This window comes from Mycteria americana, chromosome 2 (genome assembly GCF_035582795.1).
Source record: "Mycteria americana isolate JAX WOST 10 ecotype Jacksonville Zoo and Gardens chromosome 2, USCA_MyAme_1.0, whole genome shotgun sequence".
Taxonomy (NCBI): Eukaryota; Metazoa; Chordata; class Aves; order Ciconiiformes; family Ciconiidae; genus Mycteria; species Mycteria americana.
Genome location: NC_134366.1, coordinates 5942166 through 5959137, shown reverse-complemented (window position 1 = coordinate 5959137; position 16972 = coordinate 5942166). Strand labels below are relative to the sequence as shown.

The 16972-nt window shown below is 42.9% G+C and overlaps 1 protein-coding gene across 1 annotated transcript in view; it reads right to left on the bottom strand.

The window, feature by feature from the left end:
• The window catches only part of DLEC1 (DLEC1 cilia and flagella associated protein), a 42043-nt gene that overhangs the window by 4446 nt on the left and 20625 nt on the right, over positions 1 to 16972 (bottom strand). Inside the window, exons 21-35 of the mRNA XM_075492298.1 lie at positions 16789 to 16942; positions 15181 to 15291; positions 12402 to 12532; positions 11201 to 11386; positions 10650 to 10726; positions 9309 to 9460; positions 8665 to 8768; positions 7647 to 7717; positions 6558 to 6775; positions 5403 to 5537; positions 3354 to 3476; positions 2471 to 2565; positions 2297 to 2381; positions 1559 to 1759; positions 516 to 677 (exon numbers count right to left, since the gene is read on the bottom strand). Coding sequence (XP_075348413.1) covers positions 516 to 677; positions 1559 to 1759; positions 2297 to 2381; positions 2471 to 2565; positions 3354 to 3476; positions 5403 to 5537; positions 6558 to 6775; positions 7647 to 7717; positions 8665 to 8768; positions 9309 to 9460; positions 10650 to 10726; positions 11201 to 11386; positions 12402 to 12532; positions 15181 to 15291; positions 16789 to 16942 — 2005 coding nt within the window. The remainder of the gene's footprint in view (positions 1 to 515; positions 678 to 1558; positions 1760 to 2296; positions 2382 to 2470; positions 2566 to 3353; positions 3477 to 5402; positions 5538 to 6557; positions 6776 to 7646; positions 7718 to 8664; positions 8769 to 9308; positions 9461 to 10649; positions 10727 to 11200; positions 11387 to 12401; positions 12533 to 15180; positions 15292 to 16788; positions 16943 to 16972) is intronic.

The following is a 16972-nucleotide window of genomic DNA, read 5'->3' as shown; positions in this document are numbered from 1 at the left end:
TTGGGGGGGGTTTATAGCTTTCCATCTGGAAGAGATTGGTCTTTACATGTGTGTGGGCCATGACCACACCACATGAGTTAGACTCAGAAGACTTTCAGGAAGCACTCGGGTACTGCAGGAGGCAATGCTTGGTGACTCAGTCGCTGGCACGTTCACCGAGACAGTCCTGACCCCATGTCTCAGAAGGACGTTGAGAGTCATACTGTGCTTGGGTGTGCTGCCCGTCGATTGAGCCATATCATCCAGGCCGTCATGCTGTGCAAAGAGCTGGGGTACGAACACCAGGGTGCTGACCCGAAATTGCTCTGTCCAGCTGAGAGTCACCTGCAGTCTCAACAGGGAGCTATCTCCTTTTGCAAATCCATGGCCGTTCATTTCAACTGGATGACACAATTTACTCTAGAGGTGGCTGTATTTCAAAGCCAAGTAAATCCTAAGGCACATTCATTCTGTCTCAGATGTGCTAATAAAACATAGCCCTTTCTCAGGGCCCAGAGATCTTGTTCTGATCTTACCTGGGTAGTGCCGTTACTATGTTCAATGACCAGATTTTGATTAAACTTCAGCTTTCTCTCTCCATTCTCAAGCTGGAGCACTTGGAATCCAGGAAGCAGCTGGGTATCTGGCAAACGTTGATACGTAAGTAACTCCAGAGTTGTGTGAAATGACACTTTCACCTGTGGGAAGAGAAATTCAGATGACCATCACGTAAGAAGACACTGTGTGCAGGAAATCCAAAGTAAACACTGCTCAAAGGCCCAGGCACACATTTTCCCACTGGAACCCAAAGGTGTCATGCCAGCAACCAAATTCCCACTGGAACAAAGCATTGAAGAAAAAACACAGCTATTTCCTATGAATCCAGTACACGGAGATGGAGTGTAAAGGTGAACAGCTAATCTCTGAACCACAGGGGAGAAACAGTCTCTAGCAAGACAAAGGTTCTAAATTCCTGAGGTTACAAATACCATATTCCCCAAACTGTCTTAAACATACAAGTCTTCTTTCTTCCTGCACATGCAGAATTAAGACACGTGTGGGTCTATGGCAAAATGAACACTGAAAAAATGAGAAGCACACTTCAAAAATACAACTGTTACTCATTCTTTGCACCCTGGCTAATTCTTGACTCCAGGACTTTGTTTCCTTTAATGTCATTGTGTACACCCAAAACAAATTTTTCTGTGTTTGCACTGCCTGCATCTAATTTAAGGAAAAGAGGGGACTGCAGTCTTTAGAAATCTTTTAATTTGTCCAGCATACATACAGCTATTGATTTAGGTGAGCTCCAAAAACCACAGGGTTTTCTGCAGGAGTTTGCAACAGGTCAGAGTTGATGAGAAAAGCACATCAGGGCCACTGTAGAAAAATATTTTGTACCCCAATATAGCAGGCAAAACTGCAGTAATTAGCATTTGCCACTATTTTACCACTGTTTCCCCTGAAATTGGGAGATTTCTCTACTGGTTGTGTTTTTCTTGCGGTTCATCTGGACCATGCTAACACACCAATTACTAAACTATCTATTCTGGCACAGGATTATTATTTTTGAGCCTACCAGCATGTTTTGCTGTGGATAAAGTACAAGTTGTGGTTGCTGTTCTTTTTCCTCCTTCTTGCTGCGGGATGTTTTGGTGCTCTTTTTGGGATCTGTGCTGGACAGGCTGAAGGGCGTAGACAGAAGGAGCCTGAAGTACAGAGGAACCTTAGTGCAATTAATGAGTTTCAAACTCTGAGTCATTACCGAATCTGTCAAAACCTGGTGGAGAAATGATTGCAAACTGGTTAGTTTTAACTCCCTTGAGAGGTTTGTGCTAGTCTGTCTGGTCATTCAGCACCACTGGGGATCTGAAGGACTTTACCCCAAAGCAACCCAGTATTTTCTACTTGTGTTTTTCAACATTTCTTGAGTAAAAAACCAAAATACAAATAATGTAATAAAAGTCTTAGAATGTCAAGGGCCACAGAAACTGACCACGCTGCTCTAAGTGACTCATTCTGCTATCAGACCTTTATGTCCTGAAAAGAAGTACTTATTTTTCTACTTACAAACTCCTCTACAAAGAAAGACGTACAAAATAGGCATTGTCTGAGCTCAGCTTTGCTTATTCCTGCCTAATAAGTACTTGTAGTCCTTTTGTTTTACCTATCTTGTTATCTGCAATATAGAAAATTGCAACGTGAGGCTACTGGGGATAAAGATGCATTTTAAAAACCATGTGCATACAGCTCTGAATTCTTACAGTAGCACGGCAGTACAAACCAGCTGAATACATTAGTGCGTTGAAATACTTACTCCTAACAGAGGCTGATCTGGTACGAGATCACTTGCCATTGAATAAAACACCATTCCTCTGTCATGATCCATGTCTACTTTTAACCTGAGTGTAAAGAATCAGAGCTGGTCAGAGCCCTGCCCCAGGCTGATTTCTTCTGCGAGCGTACCAGCCGTCAGTGTGATGGTACTTACAGAGCATGCCTTATGAAAGCTTGCAAGTCTATTCGTAACGGCGGAGCTTCGTAGCCGTGCCTGCGATGCACTTTGTTAGGCACTGTCTTTGCAAGCTGACAACAAAATGAAAACAGAAATTATGTATAAAATGATAGCACTAAGACCTGAAATGCTACTTTTAGCCCAAGAGGCCGTTAGCCAAAAAGGGATTCTGCTTGGCAATGTATTGCCTGTTTGTAAGACATGATGGCAACATGCAAGGAACAGCAAAAGCTAAGCAGTAGTTGAACACTGAATGACTGTGGTTAATACAGATGCAGATATTTCTTCCTCCAGGAGTCAGGAACATTAGGGATGTTTTTATTAAATATTCTATCATCATTCATTCATTATAACTTGCATCTTTGCAATGATTCATATCAGAGAGTCGCAGAGCAATTCATAAAACACTATTCAAGCCTCACATCAGCCTGTGAGCTGCAGTTGCAGGTTTTGAAGAGGAAGTTTCCCGGAGGAGAGATATGCTGTTCAAATTCACACAGGAAGGTAGATGCAGAGCCAGGAACAGAACTCAGCAGTCCTGAGTCTCAGTCCCATTGTTAACTGTTGTTATCAATAAAACCTGATGTTGTGATAGCGTTTCAAATCCTGGGCTTTTGTCTGGGGTCTACTGCACTGAACAACGTAAGAAGACGGTGACATTCCCACCCCAGAACGCTTCCAAGCTAAAAGGCAAATGCAGCAAATGAAGAGCCGTAGTTAAGGAAGGATGTAACAGGGTAGCAGGAACAGGACTGTTTATACAGACCGGCCTGCTGTGTACCTGCCCGTACATGAAATTACAGGAAGGGAAACGATTATTTTCTAGTCATCTTTAGCCTTGCTGTGATAGTCAGCTTACCTTGTCGTCTAGGCTCATGAAACCCAGCACCACCCCTTCACATTGCACTTCAGGCACAGCCTCTGGTAGGACGCGTGGGGTGAAGGAGATGCAAACGGAGCTGCTGCCACCTCCTGGAACCACCTGCAGCCGAGAGCCAAGCGTTCAGCAGTGCAGGCAGCTGCTGGGGATTGCACAAGCAGCCTCAGCTCTCAGCTGCTAAAACTGAGTTGCACAAGCAGCATGAAACGTCCTGGGGATGGGCTACGCTCGGGCTTGCACTAAAATCACAACATGTGACAACAAAACTGACTTAATTATTTCAGCTGCAAATATTGGTGTAGCTACTCTTTAGCATCAACAGATTTCAAGCACAGTCACAGACCAGCTCCCTAAGTACACAAACATATGTACATACCTGTTAGTTTGTTTTTAAAAATACACAGTTCTGCCTACTCTTACTCCATGGCTAACTCAGATGATTCTGCCACAACTGACAGCACTCACAGATACAAGAAACATTTTTTTTAAGAGTTACAAGTGTGAATTAAGAGTATTTTACAGTTCAGTTTACTCTTGGCTATTTTTCCATTTTGCATGACAGCAGGGAATGTAATCAAATGCACTAGCCAGCTACAGTGGGTTTTCTGGGATTTACAGGTTGACCAGATTCTGCTTTCTTTAGGTGCATTATGCAGGTCATGGTTAAATCCTGCTATTGCTGCAGAAACATATGCAGGTTGTGATTAAATCCTGCTATTGCTGCAGAAAAGCCTTTTCCATCTCCCTACAGAGCCAATTCATGTCTAGCCGAGTTTGTGAGCTCAGGGGCCATGTGGCACGTGCTGCTTTCAGGCTCGTGCTGTGCAGACACAAACTCCCCCATTTCATGTGATCACAGGGTGAGATGTGTGGTCCTGCTGGGACCTACGTTCAGTAGAAGCAAAACTAGCTCAGCTCTCCTTGCACCGCGTTCCCCTCCTCAGAGTGGTGAGGAGCATAAGAAAGCTCTGCCTGAGGTCTAGCAGGGCCAGAGCAGAGCTAGTAAGCTCTGTCACGTCCTACAACACTGCAGGGTCTGTGCATTGTGGTCATAGAGAGCTTAGTTGTTCAGACATGGACTTACGCCAGGTCTGGCCAGCTGTGCTGCACAGCACCTGAGCTAACAGACCTTCCTGCGGCAATAGTAGAAACACAGAGGACATTTCTGCAGAGGAATACCTGAACGGCTCCATAGGCAGCAACTCCATTCCACATGGGCCAAGCTCACTGCTGGCTACACCCGATACAGGCTGTCTCCACAATGAGGCACTTGTTTATCTGAGCTATCTCAGCCTCAATTATCCCAGAGCTGACTGTAGGCTTCATTGCTTTGAGATGCCATTTCTGTAATTACTTCTTTTATGTAATCTTTAGCTCATTCTAACTTGTAACTGAAACCCTTTGGCAAAAAACTTGCTAGTATTTAAGAATCAAAACTGACACAGTGATGTTTTGGGCAACCCTGTCACTCATAGTTAGATCTTTCCAGGGCTGTCTTTGCTTTATCTTATTCCTAAGGAATTGTGACACTGTGGCCCCTATTTGCACCAGCTGTTACTTTTGAAGTACTGTGGGTTACAACAGTTTATCCAAAAGAGTTGTCTACAGAGCACCCTTTCCCAGCAGCCTGCTTTCCAGCTCTGCCACGTCTACTTAGCAAATCTGCCCTGGTTAAGTAACATGCTTCCAAAGCTTCAGGCTGGATGCCTCCCACCTAATGCCACGCATTTCACCGAGGCAACCCAAGTGAGAAGACCAGAGGTGCCACTCTAGAGAGCCTAGTACAACTGAACACCTAATTCCAGTCATCAGTTAACTGCTCAAATGTAGGTGGGACACTTTCTTTTTTCTGTTGACTTTGCAAACTCTTCTCATGGTCATCTTCAAGATCCCAGAGCCTCCCAGCCTACTGTTTCACTGTTTAGTAGTCTCTACCCCAAACCAAAGCTATGTCCTCCTCCTTCTCAGTCTCCTCTGTCCTGCAGAAAATATGCTAAATCTAAGCACAAAGAAAATGTAAAAGCTTACTATCTGTCTTGGAGTAATGGAGTATGGGTTGTCTGCAGGAACCCCTTCATGAGGTCGTATAAGTACAGAGACAATTTTCTGTATTGTAGGTTCTTGAGTGACGATTTCCTTCTCTTTGCTGTTGGTGTCTGAAGCCTGCAGGGACACAAGGGCGGGGAATGGTTAAAACTGTTATGCTGCAAAGGAGGAATGCAAGTGAAGTGTACAGGGAACTGCTGCGCTAGTCAGGAAGTATGGCCAGCTCCAGCTTCTTTCCTTCTGGCACAAAAGCTGGACACGTGGATGCGTCCTGTACATGAATTTTTTCATGCATAGGTTTGCTCTCCCGAAACTGCTCCTGAACCCCTTGGAAAATGTGCATGCTTGGGTCCTGTTCTGCCCAGAGAAGCACTCAACTGGAACATCTCTTGGCCCATTATACAAACCAGCGCTCTAGGGCAATAACTTTCCCTTGTGGCACAAGAAAGTTTAGAGGTATATTCAAAACAACTATGCCTTCCAAGCTGAAATGGAGAAAAGGTGATTTTAATATCTTTTCTGTAAAGCTTTTGCTGGAGAAATACATATAACCTGTATGATACCTTCTCCCTGTCACTCCCAGCCCTTCAAGACAGTAAATGGCCATATTATAATCAAACTTCATTCATGTATAATAGGTGTTACCATATTCTAACAGAGTAACCAATCTAAGTTTGGCACTGGGATAAATACCTCCAAAACATTAGCTGCAATTTGAACTTCGCAGGTTAGATTCTGCTCCCTGACTACAGCACACGTTGACACCATAAAGCACCCATGAGAAAAGTAGATCCAAATTGAGGAGTTTTAGCTATCTTAACACTTTCATGTAAAAATGGCATTAGTTTGTCAATGACAGTATTTTAAAAAGTATCATCTGATCAGCTTCTTTAACAACTTTAAGAAAACAAGAAGCTGAAGAGCGATTTGCTTATAGCTCATTCTGGAAACTGACTGCTGATACCAATAGCCATCTACCCATGTATTGCTTTTTGGACTGTGAGAGGAGCTGACATTTCTTTTAACAATCCAGCTCTTAGTTACAAGTTATATCGCATGTTATTGTTTTCAACCTTTCACGCCAAGAAACCCATCATGTATCTCAGCAGCAGTACAAAAAACAGACTAACAGCTGACCTCATCTGTGGTTTGCGAAGCTGAATAAATGCTTCCGCAGGGAATGGCAGTTTGATCCAGCTTTAACACGATCTCTGACTCTGAGTTGCTACCAATTGATGCAGTCTCATTTTCATCCATGTCCTTAGGAGGAAAAGGGTCTCCAAAGAACATCAACAGGTCAACCAGGTTTTTATCATCTTCCTCTTGATTGTAAATTTCCCAGTCCAGGCGGATGTCTGAATTGAAAAGGAGAAAAGACAATTACTTCTGGTCATTGAGAAGACGCATAGCTTGGTTGGTACCAGAGAAGAAGACGACCAAGTAACGAATTTGTGTCTAGCAACTGGATTTGTATTAAAGCACATCTTAAGCTTTCCATGTTTGCTGTAAACTAAAATGATTTAAGAACATGTGTGCTATGTCCTTATTCTAGCTTGTCTGCTCTCTAGGTCCTAAACTGTATTTTTATTAACATTAAAATAAATTATGAGTATTTTGTTTGTTAAGCAAATGTGTTTGGCGGCATTCAGAAAAAAAGAAAACAGGTGATTGACCTTTGCTCTAAGAGCTTAAAATCTCACTCAAGAGATAAAAAGACTAAACACAGAAGAGCCAGATGATGCCACTAAGAAGCAGGTAGTGTATCTGATTGACCAGGGTTAGTGCTGTGAGAGATTTACAAAAACAGGATGGAAAATCCTGAATTCCCATCATTTCAATGAGTGAAAACCCAAACACATCAGGATAGGATTTGCAGTTTCACAGTAACAACACATTGAGTCAATTACATATATACTACTACACTCTGGCTGGAGCTTACCTGCTTTACTGTTACAGAAAGCAAACTAATATTCACGGCAATAATGCCATCATGATAAATACTACTATGCATATAAAGACCTGACAACATGTATTATCATTCTGTACAAGCTAAGTTAGAAAACAGCTTAGACACTCTCTTATATACTATTATTATTTTTGTAAAAACCATCTTGATTAGGAAACAAGTAGGTCTGTTAATTAACATGTTAATGGGTTCTTCTATTTTTATTATCGTAAGGAGCACAATGCAAGTGTTGATGTTTGCTGCACAAAAGTCATTCTTACCAAAGGGAGTGGGATTGTTGAGCTGGACCCTCCGAAAGACAGGAGACCCTCCAGAGACATGAGTGCCAAACCTGGGGGCGGGAACCTTGCTGTCAGTACATGCAGAAAATAAAAGTGAATGTCTGAAATGATTAAAGATTCGTTTAAAAGCGGAAACATATCTGGCTGCACTGGCAGCCTGTTAAGAGTGGCTATCAGGTAAAGCATGGCCTATACTGTGAAGTACAATATTGCTTTATTTAATTAGTCTCTTTTTTTCCAGTTTTCTTAGTTGTCTCAGATGTTTCAGGGTAAACATGTGAAGTCAGCTTTTGTGAAACACTCTGGCAGCAGCAGCAAATGGCTACACAGCAGTGGAGTGACCTGTGTCAGACACAGATTTCCAGGTGCATAAGGGTTTTTTTATGGTGGATAGCTAAATCCATTTTCTATGCCCCATTACAGAGCTGACATTGCAAATGCTCTTGGCTGCAGTATGACACACGATGCTAATTCCTTTGAAGTCAGAAAGAAGCAGTCATGCTGTATGGCAGCTGGCCGAGCGTGTAGTGCCGCGGCCCCCATAAACCAACCCTTACCCCTCACCCAGACGTGCAGATGCAACTTGCTGTATGAGAGGGCTTAAACCTTCCCCTGTCCCTATTTACCTTGGGGCTGCATTTCTCCCGGTCCAGGTAACAGGACAGGGAGAAATGGACTGTGGATGATGATGAGAACTGCCACCGTGTACCGGTTTCCATCTCCACAGAATCGGATAAGGCTCAACTGGGTGAACTTCTATGACTGTAAGCCCGGAACAGTGATTGCTGGTAGACCTGAGAAGGCTTGTATGCAGATTCTTTTCTAATTATGCTGGCAGAGACAAATGTAGTGCTGTTGTAGAAGCAGATACTGTACTTGACAGTCACTTTGCTGACCTTCTCATTATATCACAACACGATGGGAACAGGTGTGTATGTTGGCTATAGTCCAATGGTATTTAATTCTCTGACTTCTCTGACAGTATTTTGCGCTATACCTGATTATGGGTTGCTCTGTTTGTGGTCCTGTCATCTGTAGGAAGATTGGACAGCCTTTCACAGTCATTTGCATAGGAATTAATTTCGGTTGTAAGTCTCCCACCTATTAAAAATCAATTTTTGCTATTATGATCAAGATAAAACTTTAGTTCTCTGGGTTACAAAATTATGTTTTGAAAACTGATTGGATTTTCAAATATTTTTGACTGGTTTCTTTTGACAGTGACTAATTTATATGCTAACGAAAGCTCTTCTCAGCAGGAGAATGCAATACCTCATACATTCATCAGCTTTCCTGCAGCTTTTCCATACAACACAATATATTGTATTGGTAGAGCAGAGTAGTGCACTGGCCAGCTACCAAACAGATTTTATAAATCAAAACTGCTCCAGTCATTTTAAAGGCAAATGAAAACCTCCCAGGGGATAAACAGATTACCCCAAAACTAAACCAGGCACTGTAAGAGCAAACAATTGTTCCTTACATGTCGTTGGAGGTAGCAGCATAGCAATATCTACCCTGAGTTTTTACAGAAGTCCTAACAAACTGAAAACGTATTTTTAACAGAAAGGAATATGGGAAATATAATTGGTGTAAGATCTGCCATAGCAATACTTCACTTAAAACCGAAGCCCCACCTACCTTACAGACAAGATCATCCCGGTACTCTCCCCACATGTTGTTGTAAGCTGTTATTTCTATGATTAGCTGCTGGAAGGCTCTCAGAGTTCCTGTGGAAGGTTGTATATGGAAAGCTACTCCCTTCCCATGAGACAGCACTGCCGCTGCAAACTCTAAAGGAGCACAGCAAAGAAGCATTTGATGAATTTTGAGGAAATGGAACAAGTTAGTCTTTCAAAGAATATATAGAACCGTATTTTTAGCTGGTGTTAATCAGCCTAACCTCAATGGCTTAAAAAAATCCTGGGATCATTTACACAACCTACATTTATACCACTTTACCCAAGTTCCCTTCTGCAGTGGGTCTTAATCTGGTTTTCTGAGAGTTAGTTCTTGCAGAGATTATTTCATAGAGGGACTCCCTTCCAACAACCTGATCCAGAACTCTTTGGGATATGCAAGGCACTAATTGGCTATGTGAAAACACACCCTCAATTTGAGAAAAATAAGCTGGAATTTGTGCTAACTGGTTATCTTTCTATTAGCAGCTGCCTGTTTACCTCTGTGTGCTCTTCAACACAAAGAATGAATTACAAAGAGCAAAGCCTTTCCACATTCTGAGTCACCTAGCCTTCTAAATCAATAAGCTTGCATGGAATCTGTCAGAACAGCATTTTTCCAATCTTAAGTACTAATTCAACAGCTGAAAAGCTCTCTCTTTGTAACAGATACCAAACACTATGGCAAGGTACCAATATGTCCAAGTTTTATTTTGGATACAGAAGACACATCCACACTTTATAGCATTTCGCTCCCATTTCCTCCCTCCCTGGGCCTCCTGTGGCTCCAAATATTATTATTTTTCAGTACAATGCATCAGAAATGATGGATGGGCTGTGCTATAGCTTTCCACAGTGGGGAGGGTATATAAAAGGGTTTGAGGGAGAAAAGCCTGCTGCAATGGTATTGGAAGACTGTGTAGGAGGGAAATAGCCAAACGTTATGCGTGTCATCCATACTGTGTGCTGGGAGTGATCCTGGGAGTGAACCATCACCAGAACCACCCATCTTTGTTTCAGACTGTTGGTTTCGAGAAAAAGAAGAGGAAAGAGAGAGAGAAAGAAAGGGAGGGGGAGAGAAAAAAGAAGCAGGGAGGGAAGAGAGAGATTGACCTAATGCTTATGCAATGTGGGCTTTCAAACTCAAGAATGAATTGAGGAACTAAGTCATTTAACAGTGTAGACGTAGCCAGATACTCCAAGAATGAAATGATGTGCCCGACTAGCACATTTAATGCTGAATATGGTAGTCAGTCGTCTTTTGCCTTCTCTCCGCTGAGAGGATTAACAGCTATGCTCATACCTGACTGCGCTCTTCTGGCTGCATGTTTTGTGACGGGCCCTCGTCTTTTCACCAGGTAGCTTGAGGAGTTTGAAAAACTAAAGAAAATCACAACGACATTTCCGTGAAATGAGCAGGACTCTACTAAAGTAGCAGCTCTACCTGACTCCTAAATTAGTAGCCATTATACCTTAAAGAAGGACTGCCTACAAAGCATTTTTGGAAAGTAACACCCTTAAGAGTGAATCAGCTTCAGAGTTGTAAGATCTGTGTACAATCTAACACCACAGAGCCTTGGCCAGTGTAAACCAGCTTATGCCCACTGGCAACAATAGTGTTTTGCCATTTACACCAGCTAAATCTTCTGTCCTTGCATTGCATGCTATCTGGTTCTGCAGAAAACCTCACCAGCAGGTTTAATTACCACAGTCAGAGTAAGAGCTTTAAAAAACCCACCAGAACACTGCAGAAAGTCCATCTTGTGATAGAGGCAATAGCACTCTGTCCTGATTTCAGATTTAATCCAGACCTAAATTAGTATTTGAGTCATTATGCAGAAAAGCGAGACTTACGGGCAGAGTCCTTGTTCTGGAGTAAGTGAATAGCCAGTGAAATACTCAGCTTCTAGTTTGAATGGAGCACTGATTCCAGTGTGATTGGTAAGAATTAGCTGACGCTTTACTATGTCGTTAAACGCAACTTCAGATCCAAAGTCCAAAAGAAGATCACACGGGCTTTGTAACATTTGTCTTTCATCACTGTCAGAAAAAGTTACAGTAGTATTAAAACATCAGTCTTATTTTCTTATGCCACAGATAATTTCAGTAGATTTTAAAATGTGCAATATGCAATGTGGTTGTGATGACCAGCATAAAAGGACCATGCAGCCTATTATTTTTGTCATCAGCATCTACTGCTTTTCATTTTTTCACTTCTATCCACATAAGGATTTATTTTGGGTAGAATTTTTATCAGGTATAACATGCCACCCTACCAAATTAAAGCCATTTTTACTTATATAAAAATATATAAAGACAAGCATATTCCAAAAAAGAGTAATCATGCTACGCATCAGAAAAATAAATATCAGTCAGATAAAGCAAGTCAAAGAGAAGTATATTCATCTTTCTTCAATATCATGTCTCACAGTGCAACAACAAAACTTAATGGTCCAAAATACAGGATCTTGGATATTATTCTGTAATTCTAAATTCACATCTAAGAGTTGAATTTGCAAATTTTGGGCATTCCAGAAAATAGTTGTTACTCACAAACATGTGAGGGACGGCAGAGGTCCCACACTTTGGCTTCCAGGGAGAAAGGTAATTTTTCCTGCTCTCTTTACACAAAAGTGTCAAGGCACCTGGCAGGTTACAAGTGCCAGGAGAACAAGGGAGAACAGACACAACACATGAACATGAGTTTCACTAATGTGCAGTTAACTTCACACCAATTTATTACTCATGAATTAGTGAATTCACAGTTGTTAATTTAATTTGTTACAGCTAAACAATGGTGGGAGTGGAGTAGTGCTCTTCTCCAGTCTTCTCTTGGGCTTATTTGGCTGAATTTGGCTAGGGTGTAAACCCAGTACCTTTTCTTCACATAAGCACCTTCAGTGAATTGTCCCAGCACATTTTACTGTCCTTGCTGCCTACAACAGGAGGAGGAATGAAGTTTACATAGATAAGTGGGTTTTTTCCCCTCTCTATTGTATTTTTGCTTTGGGAAGAAGTAATTTGTGTTCAGTTCAGGGGTAAATCCTTGATTTACCTGGCAACTCCACTGTCACAAGGTACTGCATAGGTGACATACAGTCCTTTCACTTCTCCAGAAACGCTCAGAATGAGGGGTTCAATCATGTCTTCTATGCTACAGGAAAGGGCAAGGTGTTTCAGCTCACCCTGAAAGAAGAGTCAAGTTTCCTTGTGAATGAAGCAAACAGCACAGAGGAAAGGCAGCCTCATTAAGAAATTTACTTAGCAAACACCTATAAACATCACTGGACTAAAACAAGAACTACAATGGAATCTTGAAAAGTTTCACTGAATTGCTTTAAGTGCATTCTCTGCCAGCATCAGATTTGCTTAGAAGGCAGTACCAAAGTAAAAATTTGTGGCTCTTTCTTGGCTTTGTACTCACATCAGTTTATAAGCTTAAAACTGCTCTATTAGTGATTTTTGACACACTTGCTATACTGCAAGTGTTGAAGCTCTGAGCATTAACCACTTTTAGTCATGCTTAAATAATCTTCCAAAACCAAGATTTTATTTCTACCTGGGTTTAAAGCAGGACTTGTAGGATGAATTAGGTGGCGTAGTTACACCAGTACTCTGGCTAATTCAACACTACTATTCTTTTTTGCCTTATCAATACATGAATCGCTGCATCCTGCATAAAGTAATAGACTGGGATTCAGCTCCAGATTCAGACTTCTAAATGTAACTGTCTAAATGTGAGCCTGTATTGGCTTTGTGTGGCAAGGTTTTGGTAGTGGGGGGGCTACAGGGGTGGCTTCTGTGAGAAGCTGCTAGAAGCTTCCACTATGTCTGATAGAGCCAATGCCAGCCGGCTCCAAGATGGACCTGCCGCTGGCTAAGGCTGAGCCCATCAGCGATGGTGGTAGCACCTCTGGGATAACATATTTAAGGAGGGGGAAAAAAACTGCGCAACTGCAGCAGCAGTCAGAAGAGAGGAGTGAGAATATGTGAGAGAAACAGCTCTGCAGACACCCAGGTCAGTGAAGGGGGAGGAGGCACCAGGCACCAGAGCAGAGATTCCCCTGCAGCCCATGGTGAAGACCATGGTGAGGCAGGCTGACCCCTGCAGCCCATGGAGGTTAACGGTGGAGCAGATACCCACCTGCAGCCCGTGGAGGTTAACGGTGGAGCAGATATCCACCTGCAGCCCGTGGAGGACCCCACACCAGAGCAGGTGGATGCCCAAAGGAGGCTGTGACCCTATGGGAAGCCTGCCCTGGAGCAGGCTCCTGGCAGGACCTGTGGCCCCGTGGACAGAGGAGCCCATGCTGGAGCAGGTTTGCTGGCAGGACTTGTGACCCCATGGGGGACCCACACCGGAGCAGTCTGATCCTGAAGGACTGCACCCCATGGAAGGGACCCACGCTGGAGCAGTTCGTGAAGAACTGCAGCCTGTGGGAAGGACTCACTTTGGAGATGTTTGTGGAGGACTGCCTCCCATGGGACAGACCCCATGCTGGAGCAGGGGAAGAGTGTGAGGAGTCCTCCCCTGAGGAGGAAGGAGCAGCAGAGACAATGTGTGATGAGCTCACTGCAACCCCCATTCCCCATCCCCCTGCACCGCTGGCAGGAAGGAGGTGGAGAACTCAGGAGTGAAGTTAAGCCCAGGAAGGAGGGAGTGGTGGGGGTAAGGTGTTTCAAGATTTAGTTTTTATTTTCTCATTATCCTACCCTGATTTTGATTGGTAATAAATTAAACTAATTTACCAAAGTCAAGTCTGTTTTGCCTGTGACAGTAATTGGTGAGTGATCTCCCTGTCCTTATCTCGACCCACGAGCCTTTCGTTATATTTTTCTCCCCTCTCTCCAGCTGAGGAGGGGAGTGACAGAGGGGCTTTGGTGGGGACCTGGCATCCAGCCAGGGTCAACCCACCAGAGAGCCCTTGAGTTCACCTGTAAAGGTGAACTCCAAATACGAGCTCTCAATCTCCACTGATTCATTAATGGTACTTGGGCATCTAGCTCACCTATAATGCAGACAGCCTTTCTTGTGGGTGGCTTGGATGGCATTCAGTTCCCCAGCCACATGCAAAAATGCCCTTTCAGATGCCCAACGTGTCCTGTTGAGCTTCCAGCTTTCCATGAACAAAGCTCAAGTTTACTGGGATCCTGTGCCACATACCCCTGTATGTCTGGCATCTGAGATCTTCTAGGGCATCTCTGATAGTACTGAACACCTACTTTTAAGCAAATAAATGAAACTTAGGTCTCCAGTGACTGTAATGGGAACTAATACACCACACCTATAGGAAACTCCTTTATTTAGCTGCATTAAATCAACTGTTTGAATGCCCCTGTAAAGTCTATGGCTGAATCCCTGAGGTTTGTAAACTCCGCAGTCTACACCCTATTTTGCAGACACTCAGTCCCATCAGCCCCTTTTAAGTTTTCAAATATCAAAATGTCATGAGTGCAGTCATATTCAGAAAACCAAATGTATACTATACATGCCAGTCTGCTACATTTCATTTGGGATAATCCGAAGTGAGGATCTGAATGCTCTAAGAAAAGTGATAAGCATTAAGAGTAATTGAATAGGCATTCAGGAAAGAAAGAAAACAAGAACAGTTGGGAAACAAAGAGGCAAGGTAGAAAATTGCACACCATGTAGACTGCTTTAATTCTTGCCTTCAACCATGGTTACCTCTAAAGCAAAGCAAATTCAGAGATATTGTATGGAAAAAAAGAGCATTACATTTTGTATACAAAAATCCTTCCTTTTGCCAGATGGAGGCAAGATGAGAATGCCAATGTTGCTGTTTTGATAAAATTGCATCAATTTTTAAACTTACCACGATGTTAGCTGACAGCTCTATGCAGAATTCTTTTTCTTCATTTGGGCCTAAGGTGCCACTGGCTGGGGAGACAGCGGCAGAGCAGAAAGCTGCCTGACTTCCAATGAGCTGCCCAACAGAAAGGACAGACACGCAGTTAACTCTCTCAATTCATTAACACCGATTCTTTCAGGTTTTCTCTTCGGATCAAAGAGGACTATAAAAACAGAGTTATTTTAAGGTTTAGGACACTTTCAGGTAGCAACACATACAATTTGTTGAGATGAGGCTTGCTTTACAGTTCCCCCATGGCTGATAAGATCCTCATGTTACATTTATTCCAAATGATTTCAGGTGCCCCACTGAGGCATCTGGGCTGGGAGCAGAGTCACTGTCGTCCTTTTCACAGTCACAAGCCCTTCCAGGGTTAAGTCAACCTATCTGATATTGGAGCAGGATCCTACAGGTGCCATATCTCTCTCCACTGACTACAGAGGTGGCCTACAGAGACAATCCTGGTGTTGGCACCTTCCCTAATTGTCTACATGCACATGGCATGAATCCAGGGTTCAACTTGGTTGCTCACATATGAACATCAGATACCATGCAAAATGCTGTGGATATCCCTCCTAGGCTCCAGCTGTTCCAAAATGTTTTCCCATAGGTCCTATATCATCCATACGCTCAGTTAGGATGTCTTGGACACCTAAGGACATCTCAGATGGCACTGAATGCTTTTATGTAGGCAACCGAGCTGAACCCTGGATGTCAGAGTAGATCTGAATGACCAAGACACTGACAGTAGGATTCAGCTTACAGGCTAATTAACCTAATTGTATGCATAGTGGGTGTCAACACTACCATTGTAGCCAACAGACATCCAGTTAGTATGTGCTAGTGAGCATTCTGCAGACCGAAGTAGGTGTCCATTTTAGGGGGAGCTGAATACTTCTCTGGACTCTATTGACTGTATAGACGGGGTAGGATTCAGTTGCCTAAACGCAGGCACATAGGATAGCCAAGCCATACAAACGTGGCTGGCTGGTGTGACAGGACTTACAAGAGACCTTCTTGAGTGATGCCTGGAGGTGAGGAAGAACACTCTACAGCACCCACAACGACACTAGACATATATATTCTAGTGACCGACTTCCTGCTCAGATTTCCATTGACTGAAAAGAGAGTTCAGACCATAGCTTACATACTGACATTAAATTTAGGGGTCCTAATCTGTGAGCTGAATCCCACCCAGAATGTAAAATTTAAGCAAAATTTAGACACAATTCAAAAGCAACATTGTTTCTTTGCTCTACTGAATTAAATGCAAACCCTAAGCTGCCATGGTACTTTGTTTAACACTCTGGTAGCTTACATCCTATTTCCGCTCACATCTCTGCCCACCCATTCTCCCGGGGATGATCCACAGACAGTAAGAGCATATTAATATCAAATGGTAGTTAATCTTTTCAAGGCTGGTCTCAAGTTGAAGTCTTGCTCATAACCCAGAAAAACAGGAATCACTACTCAAAGAATACATCAGAAAAGCTTTTAAGAGTAGTTTGTATTTTGATAGAAATTACAATTTCCATCCCTGCTGTATTCTTCATCTATTAGAAGCGCATTTACCTTTCCCCATAAGTATTTTGCTGGCAGCAGTGTCTGGTTAAAAAGTTTGCCGGTTGCTTTGGCAGGAACTCCAGTATAAATTTCAGTGAATACTAGATGACTAGATATCAGGCACGCTTGGGGGGTCTGAACTTCAACAAAAACAGGAAGATGACTGGAAATAAACACACAGATGGTCTATTGT